Source organism: Echinops telfairi, unplaced genomic scaffold (assembly GCF_000313985.2).
Source record: "Echinops telfairi isolate 266 unplaced genomic scaffold, ASM31398v2 ScPeMD7_7458;HRSCAF=8496, whole genome shotgun sequence".
NCBI classification, from domain to species: Eukaryota; Metazoa; Chordata; class Mammalia; order Afrosoricida; family Tenrecidae; genus Echinops; species Echinops telfairi.
The window spans coordinates 23,647,560-23,656,256 of NW_022111358.1; the positions used below are offsets into that span (position 1 = coordinate 23,647,560).

Here is an 8,697-nt window from a genome sequence, read left to right on the forward strand (position 1 = left end):
CAGTGAGTGTCATTTCTTTGTAGATGTATGTATACAGTAAGTGTCATTTCTTTGTAGATGTATGTATACAGTGAGTGTCATTTCTTTGTAGATGTGTGTATACAGCGAGTATCATTTCTTTGTAGATGTATGTATACAGTGAGTATCATTTCTTTGTTGATGTGTGCATAGAGCGAGTATCATTTCTTTGTAGATGTATGTATACAGCAAGTATCATTTCTTTGTAGATGTGTGTATACAGTGAGTATCATTTCTTTGTAGATGTATGTATACAGCGAGTATCACTTTTCTTTTCATCCGAAGGCTTTCAGGCCTGTTTACATCTTGCTTCCTCTCGGGCCAACCTGTGTGAGAGCCATATGCGTTCATCATGATGCCGGAGGGACACTGGCAAATTCCCTGTGGTTGGGACTTCTTTTTCCCACGTGCCACACAATTCCTCCTGCTGGAGTGCAAATCCTTTGTTGTAGGCCCCATTAATGCATGTGCTAGACTGTAACTCTTGACGGGAGGAGAAAGCCCTGGCTTTCTTCCAGACAGCAGTGGGAAAACTGGTGAGCTACACATACACATTACTTAAAGAAATAACAAGAAAATGAAGTGGCTTTGGAAGTAGAGGTGTTGGAGGGTGGGCTGGGCTTCAGCCCCTCCATCTATGCTGAATGGACCCAGGATTGAGACCAGGAGAGTTCAGACAAAGACAGAGAGGCAGGCCCTGCCCACAGTCTGACAGGCTATATCCTTAAAAAACTCCAATCTGCTGGGTGAGGCCATGTCTATCCTCCAAGAGTTCACCATCCATAGGGGAAGCAATTCAGACCTTAAGGATCCACCTGGCTGATGGGAGGGACACAGTTTCTTCTGCCAGTGTGAAAGAGGAGACAGGACGTGTCTCAGATACGTGGACTGGGGGGACTGGTCTGACTTTTGTCGTTGTTGTTGGATGCCATTGAGTCGGCTTCGACCCACAGCAATTGTGCTAGTCAGGTTGACTTGAGAAACAAATCCATGGACACTCATATGTGTATGAGAGAACTTTGTATCAGAGAGTAATTGTATATTAAGAAAACAGGAACAAGGGAACAACAGGTGATCTAAAATCAATGGTGGGGAGGGCACAGGATGCCTGGTGGGGCTTGATCAAGGGCAATGTAATCGAGAGGAATTACTGAAGGCTGAACATGATAGTGGGACAGGAGGAAAGTAAAAGGAAATAGAGGAAAGAACTAGGAGGCAAAGGACATTTATAGAGGTCTAAATACAGACATGTACACATGTAAATATATTTATATATAATGATAAGTAAATAGATCTATGTACATATATTTACAGGTTTGGTATGAAGGTAGCAGATGGACATTGGGCCTCTACTCAAGTACTCCCTCAATGCAATTAACACTTTGTTCTAATAACCCGGCATTCTGGGATGCTCACCTTCCCGACATGATCGCTAAAGACAAAATGGGTGCATAAGCAAATGTAGTGAAGAAAGCTGATGGTGCCTGGCTATCAAAAGATATAACATTTGGGGTCTTAAAGGCTTGAAGATAAACAAACGACCATCTAGCTGGGAAGCAACAAAGCCCACATGGAAGATGCACACCAGCCTGTGTGATCATGAGGTGTCGATGGGATCAGGTTATCAGGCATCAAAGAACAAAAAAATCAGTTGTCATTCTTTCCAGAATTACACCTGGTCTGTTGCATGGGGAGGTGTGTGCACAGTGGTTGCCTGGACGTGCAAACAGGGCACTGAGACCATCCAAGGAGTCCCTGAGCAGTGCGCACAGTCATGTGCTTGTTGCTAACCGGAAGACAGACGGCTTGAGCCCACCCAGAGAGAGCTCAGAAAGAAGGTCTAGCAATCTACTTAGAAACGAGCTGCTGAAAACCCTGTCTCTCACAGTGGAACTGTGCTGGACAGGGGATCACTTTGGGTTGGAGGCACCTGGTTGGTTGGTTGATTGGTTGGTTGGTTGGTTGGTTGGTTGGTTGGTTGGTTGGTTGGTTGGTTGGTTGGTTGGATTGTGGGTTGGTTGACTGTCTGATTGGTTGAGACAATGTAAAGAAGCCTGATGTGGCTGCCAGGGCACCTGGGCCCTCTCTCCGCTCTTAGACAATGCCTCGCCCCTCCTAGGCCTTGGGGCATCTGCCTGTACGATGGAGTTGTTGATCAGCCCTGGAGTGGGTGTGAAGACTGCATGAATGGCACGTTAGAGTCAGCTCACAATGTGAGAAGGAGGTGCTGCTGCACGACTGCTGGGCTGTGGGTGGCTTCCAGCTGCCTCCCACTGCAGAGGCTCTGTCCCTGTATGCCCACAGGTGGACTGTGTGCAAGTGTGGGAATCGCCTCTTCTTCGGCTAGCATCCCTTCCTCCATTCCAGCTCTCTGAGCGGCCCAGAGCAGCGGGTGAGCATGGGGTCCAGCTCCAGGCTCAGGCTGCATCCTAACTTGGCCATTTTTGAGTATGTGACGGAGCAACAAATGTAACCTCTCTGTGCCTAGTTTAAGAAGCCCTGGTGTAGTGGAGCCCTGGTGGCAGAGTGGTTTACATGCTGTGCTCAAACAGTAAGGTCAGCAGTTCAAAATCATCAGCCCCTCCTTCGGAGAAAGCTTTCTACTCTCATAAATAGTTACAGTCTCCAGAAGACCCAAAACAAACAATCTTACCCATCGGAGTGATGGGAGTTGGAGTGGAGACCCAAAGCCCATCTGTAGACAATTGGACATCCCCTTACAGAAGGGTCACAAGGACAGAATGAGTCAGCCAGGGTGCAGCACAGCACCAACAAAACACACAACATTGCTCTAGTTCTTTTATGCTTCCTCCCCTCCCACTATCATGACCCCAGTTCTATCTTACAAATCCGATAGCGCAGAGCATGTCCACGGGTACAGGTAAGAGCTGTCGACACATGGAATCCAGGACTGATAAACCCCTCAGGACCAATAATGAGAGTAGGGGAAGGTAGGGTGAGAAGGAGGAGAAAGAAGAATTGATCGCAATGATGGATATATAACCTGCCCCCCACCCCAGGGGGCATGAACAGCAGAAACGTGGGTGAAGGGAGACAGCGGACGGTGTAAGATATGAAAATAATAATAATTAATAACTTATCAAGGGTTCACGAGGGTGGGGAGGGTGGGGAGAGTGGGTGGTGGGGTGGGGAAGAGGAGCTGATATCTAAGGCTCAAATAGAAAGAAAAAGTTTTGAAAACGATCGGTGATGGCAACATATGTATAAATGTTTGATACACGTAATGTATGGATTGTTACAAGAGCCGTAAGAGCCCCCAACAAAATGATTTAGCCCCCAACAAAATGATTTCTTTAAAAAAAAGAGTTACCGTCTCAGGAACCCACAGGGGCAGTTCTATCCTGTTCTATAGGGTCGCTATGAGTCGGAACAGACCCAGTAGGAGTGCATTGGGTTTGGTTTGTGCCTATTCTAAAAAGAGCCTGGTGATGTAGTGGGCTACTCTGGGCTACTGATCATAAGGTCAACAGTTCAAAACTACCAGCTCCTCCAGGGGGGAAAGATGGGGCTTTCTACTCTTGTCAAGAGTTAGTCTCAGAACCCACAGGGATCAGCTCTTAGTGGCCCCGCAGAACCCTGTGATCATGGAAACGTTCATGCAATCAGAAAGCCTCCTTGTTCTCCTGCAGAGCGGCCGGAGATGCCCAAGTGCTGGCCTTGCGGGTGGCAGCTCAGGGTGTGGCGGCAGTGGGTTCGATTGGGTTTGGGGGGGCCTTGCGTGGACGGCATCAGATTCCACGTGGGATGCGAGGTGAGCAGAGTTTGGGGCAGATATCTGCTCTTCTGAGCCCCGCTGGTCCTGAGCATGGGTCCTGCTGTCCGGTTCCCACGCCAACAGATAGCTCAGCCCTGGAACAGTCTCTCCTTCCAACTCTGCCCAGTCACCCTCAGGCTGTGGTTCCTAGAAGGGGGCAGCCTGTGGCCAGCGCAATGAGCCAGGGCCTCCTGCGGACACCATCACAGAGGATGGTGTTCCCAAAGACGGTTTGAATGTGCAAGTTAATGAAGTTCAGAGAACACAAGCCAGGGACCTTGCTTCTTCCGACCACCCCACCCCCCACCCCCCACCCCCGCTTGCTGGGTTTAGAATTACCCTTCTCCACTCTCTTCCTCCTTCCCCTCTTCCTCCCTCAGAAGAAGCCAAGTGACCTGATGGGGGCGGTGGGCGTGGTCTTGGGCAGGGTCCAAGGAGGTCTGATACTTGGAAGTGCAAACCTCACATCCCACTATTCCTCTCCCTTGGTCTGCTTTGGGCCAGGGCAGGGAGAGGCGAGAGGGGGAGATTGCAAAAACATGGAGTGGGGTGGCAGGAGGTGAGATTGGATTGAGAATAGAAATGGGGGAGGGGCTATCTGACAAAGGGAAACAAATCTTGGGAGTACTAGGCAAAGATCTGTATGTGTGTGCAAATGCATGTGTGCAAGACTGTGTGTGAGTGTGCACGCGCACGTGTGCACGTGTGTGTGGATCAATGGGTATGGGTAGGTGTATGTCGGAGCATCTGGGTTTACCTGGGGAGAGACAGACTATCAACCAGTCCCCCAGTGGAGACTTTTCCCATCCAGCCAGCTGTCCTACCCGAGGAAACAGAGGCTGGCTGTGGGTTAAGTCTCCAGGCCAGCCTGGTGCTAGACCTTTGGCCTCTGATCCAGGGCTCGTCCCACTAGGGTTCTGGGCAGAACTGGGAGGCCTCTGAAAGAGAGACTTCACGCCCACACGCACCCCACACCCCCATACCCCGTGTCCACCCATGCCCCCTCTGGCCCCAGCTGGCTGTGCGGGCAGTTGAGGAGGGTCTGGAAAGGAGGAGAGGGCGTGAGGCTCGATATAGAGTTCAGGTGCCTGGGTCCCTCCTTTTCTGCCCATGTGGATGCCCTGCCCGGCCAGAATGTGCCACCCTGGGGACTGGCATTGGCAGCAGCCTCTCTGTGGCTCTCCTTCCAGACCAAGCCTGAATGTGGAGGCCCTTCTGATGGAGGCATGGGTGTCACCAAGGAGCAGGGCAGAGTCTGAGCCCACCCAAATCCTGGGCTGCCCCTGCTTGCCCCTCCTCAGTCTCCCCACCTTGGAAAGGGGAGTGAAAAATCAGACATTCTATCTGTGCTTGGGAAAGAGTGGGGGGTCCGGTGCAATTCCTCTAAGCTTCCCTAGTCTCTGTGCGGGGAGAGCAGGGCTTGACCCTGGTTCTGCTCCAGACTGCCCATCCTGGGAGGGGAATCCGCTGCCCTGAAGTTTGGGGGAGGAAGGGAAAGAGGGTGCAAGGACAGAAGAGAACCGCTGCCCCAGAGCAGACATTCCTGATGACTCAGAGGCTTGGAACCCCTTGAGAGGCCGAGGGACAGCCCCCTGGTCAGCTGGGGCAGAGGAGGCCTGGGGCTTGGGGGCAGGGAGGCCCTGTGAAGCAGAGCAGGGAGAGGCCTCTGGCCTGGGAACCGGGCTGGAGGGGAGGTCGTGGAGTGGTGCTGAAGGAGGGGGCACCCTGTGACTCCCCCTCTCCCAGCCTAGCTATAAATAATGCAGCAAGAGGGATGGAGGTCAGATGTTACAGAGGACGCCTCCCCCAAACCTTCAGAGAACTCCCTTCTTTAGGACAACTTGTAAAGAAAGAGATGTCCTGTTTCTATCTTTCCCTGGGGCTGGGAGTAACACTCTCCTTCCCTGACAGGCAGGGGGATGCCTGTGGTGACCTCCAGAGAGCCTCCATTGCTTCTGGCCTGGACTTCCAAACTCCCCCAAGCCCTCCATCCCCTTCCTTCTGGTGTTCTGCTCTGGAGGGAAGACAGCAAGTGGCCCAGACTGGTGGGGGTTGGGGGGGGAAAGTTGCACATCAGAGAAGTGGGACCTCATTCATTGCTCCCTCTAGCCTGTCTGACAGGGACAGCTCTGAGCCCAGGGAGGGGCCTGAGTCACTACCGCCCTTCCTCCCCCAGCTGAAGATGCAGTTCAGCCTCTGTCTACGTGGCAGGCCGGCAAAGGGGGGCCTGCGAGGGAGGGGAGCTGGGAATGAGGTCAGCGGGTTGGATGGGCCAGGCCAAGGCGAAGGCATCTGGGCTCCAGCAGTCTGGAAGGCCGGCCCCTCCCAGCCCTTGCCGCCCACCGGGCTTCTTTCTCTCCCGGCTCAGCTCCTGGCTCCTCCTGCAGCCCTCGCTCCACCCAGGCCAGATGGTTCCCATCAGGCCTCTTCCATGTGGCAGGTTCCACCCTGCCCACCAGGCTCCCCTCCCCCTCTGGCCACATAGCTCAGCAGAGAGCTGGGAGCAGTGCTCTTGCTCGGTCCCCATCCCCCAGGGCTGCATTGGTATAAGGTGGAGTCCCGGGCCATACCAGCTCCCCAAGCCCTGGTTGCTTCCAGGGGCCCCTCTATCCTGCAGGACCTCCAAGTGCAACTCCCTCTCAGCTGTGCCCTGTCAGGCAGGGCACCGCCTACCCCTGGGCTCATCAGTACAGGCAGAGCTCACAGTTTCTTGCCATCTAACGTTTCTGATTCTGTACCCTGCCCACCTTGGGGTTCTACAGGGGAGCCAGAAGGTTCTGCAGCCCAAGAGAGCTTGGCCTCTAATTTTAAAGGCATCGTCAGCTGTGTCTACCTACTTGTCTACCCACTTGCCTACTCTTTGTCTTCTTGTCCCCAGATCCCCAGGGCCCACTCATGTCCCTTGGCACCCCTCCCCTTTCCCCAAGGCCCCCTGAGTCAATCTTTAGGCCATCACTTGGCCTTGCTCAAAAGCAGCCAGTGGGCCCCTACAGCCACGAGCCGGAGCACCAATGCCTCTCTGGAGTCCCAGGCCTCTGGAAGTTGGCCCAAGCTGAAAGGGTTAAGCACTTGGTTGTTAACTGCAAGGTTGACAGTTCAAGACCAACTAAGCTCACAAGGCCATTCTCCTTGATCACAGAGGGACCCTGTGAGTTAAAAAAAAAAAAAAATTCAACTCAACAGCCATGGCCAGCCTCAGAAAAGGGCCAGCCCACCTTTCCAGCCTTACTGTCCACTTTCCCTTGTTTAAGACCTTGCCCCTGCTCTCCCTCTCTCAGGCTTGCCAAGCTCGGTGGTACCCTCCCCGAAACACCATGCCCCTCTCTATATTCAAATCCTGCCAGGCAGGCCCAGCTCAGCAACAGCCTGACTGCCCCCCCTCATCCACTGACCACCTCTGACGTCTTTCCAGAGGCTTCTGTTCACTGAGTGCGACGTAGGCCATCCGGGGCCTTCTTGTGACTGCCTGCTTCTCGGACTGGGAAAATGAGGTGCAGAGAGATGAGGCAACTCTGGCAATCACACCGCCACAGCTGGTGCTTATTCTCCTGGCGCCCAGGCTCTCTAGAGACAGGACCCTAACGCTCCACATTGCCCAGCACAGATCTGGCCCAGCAAGAGCTGCATCTCTTGACAGAATTGACGGGGTCTTCAATAGACCCCAAACAGTTCAGGATCTTCCCCCCCTGCCCCCTACCCCGCCACAGGGTCCTTGTCCCAATTCCTCTCTACCAGGGTACCACACCACCCCGATCCTCACCACACCCTGCCCCAGCCCCTGTCACATCCAACCCAGTCCCCAACCCTGTGGCTGGCAATTGTTGTCAGTCGGTTTGACTCCCAGCCACCTCCGGGGACAGGGCGCCACTACTCTGGGGGGCTTTTTAGGCTGTCATCTTTACCAGAGCCACTCTTTTCTCCTGGGAGTCGTGGGGGGCTTTCAGACCACCCAGCTTTGGGTTAGCAGCCAAGAACTTGAGTGTTGTGTTCCTAAGACGCTATCGATGCAACCCAGACCCCTGTCAAGTCTGCCCCTCAAAGGGTCCTTGAAGCCACCCTCCTTTCCTCTGTTTCAATCTCCATCCACCTGGTCCTGGCGGATACCAGTTCTCACACGGGGGTGACTGGAGCAGTCATTAGTCTTCCCCTTTCCATCCAGAGCTCCTCCTGGGCCTACTCCACTAGTGACCCTGCTGGGCTTCCACACTGACGGTCAGATGGCGACCTTCTCCTGCTGCAGGCCCCTCCATGGAGGCAATGGCTCGAAGGACACAAGGTCAGATCCTAGATGTAGCTTCTCAGTGGCCTGCTCAGCCTGCGCTTCCCCAGCTCCGGCCACACAGGACTTCCAGAGCTTGCCCCCTCCCTCCTGCCCCAGAGCCTTTGCTCATGCCTACCACACCCCTACACACCCCACCCTGCCACCTGCCCCTAACTGTGAGCTCTGCATTCATCTCCCCGGAGGTGGACTTGATGTGTGATTTCACAAATGTCCTTCTCCTTCACCAAAGGAAGGGCCTGGAGGACAGCTCCTGGGTCTGATTTGTCCACCCCTGGATCTCTGGTGCCCAACTAAGAGCCTGCTGGAAAGCTCCGCCGAACCAGGGCTCACCTGCAAGACGTCGTCGGGAAGGCGGCCCTCTTGGGGAGAAGGTAGGACCATGTTCGCTCTAGAGAATGTTTTCTAGGTCCAACCCAAAGGGGTGCTCCACCGAGGGGCTGATGCATGACCCAACAGGGATCCCCCCTGCCCTTCCCATCCCCAGAAGACCCTAGAATCCCAGGTTCACCTGGAGGAACGGTGGCTGGTAGAGAAGAGGAGCGGTGACATATGTGGCCAAGGCTTAGCTGGGGAGTGGGGTGAAGGAAGGAGAGAGTCAGGGGCCACACAGGGGCCTTGGCCT

At 53.9% G+C, this 8,697-nt stretch overlaps 1 protein-coding gene across 1 annotated transcript in view; it reads right to left on the reverse strand.

Moving 5' to 3' along the window:
• XYLT2 (xylosyltransferase 2) overlaps positions 1 to 8,456 on the reverse strand; it is a 136,346-nt gene extending 127,890 nt beyond the window's left edge. The window contains exon 1 of the mRNA XM_045299310.1: positions 8,406 to 8,456. Within this exon, the coding sequence (XP_045155245.1) occupies positions 8,406 to 8,456 (51 nt within the window). The remainder of the gene's footprint in view (positions 1 to 8,405) is intronic.
• Between the last annotated feature and the right edge of the window lie 241 nt (positions 8,457 to 8,697).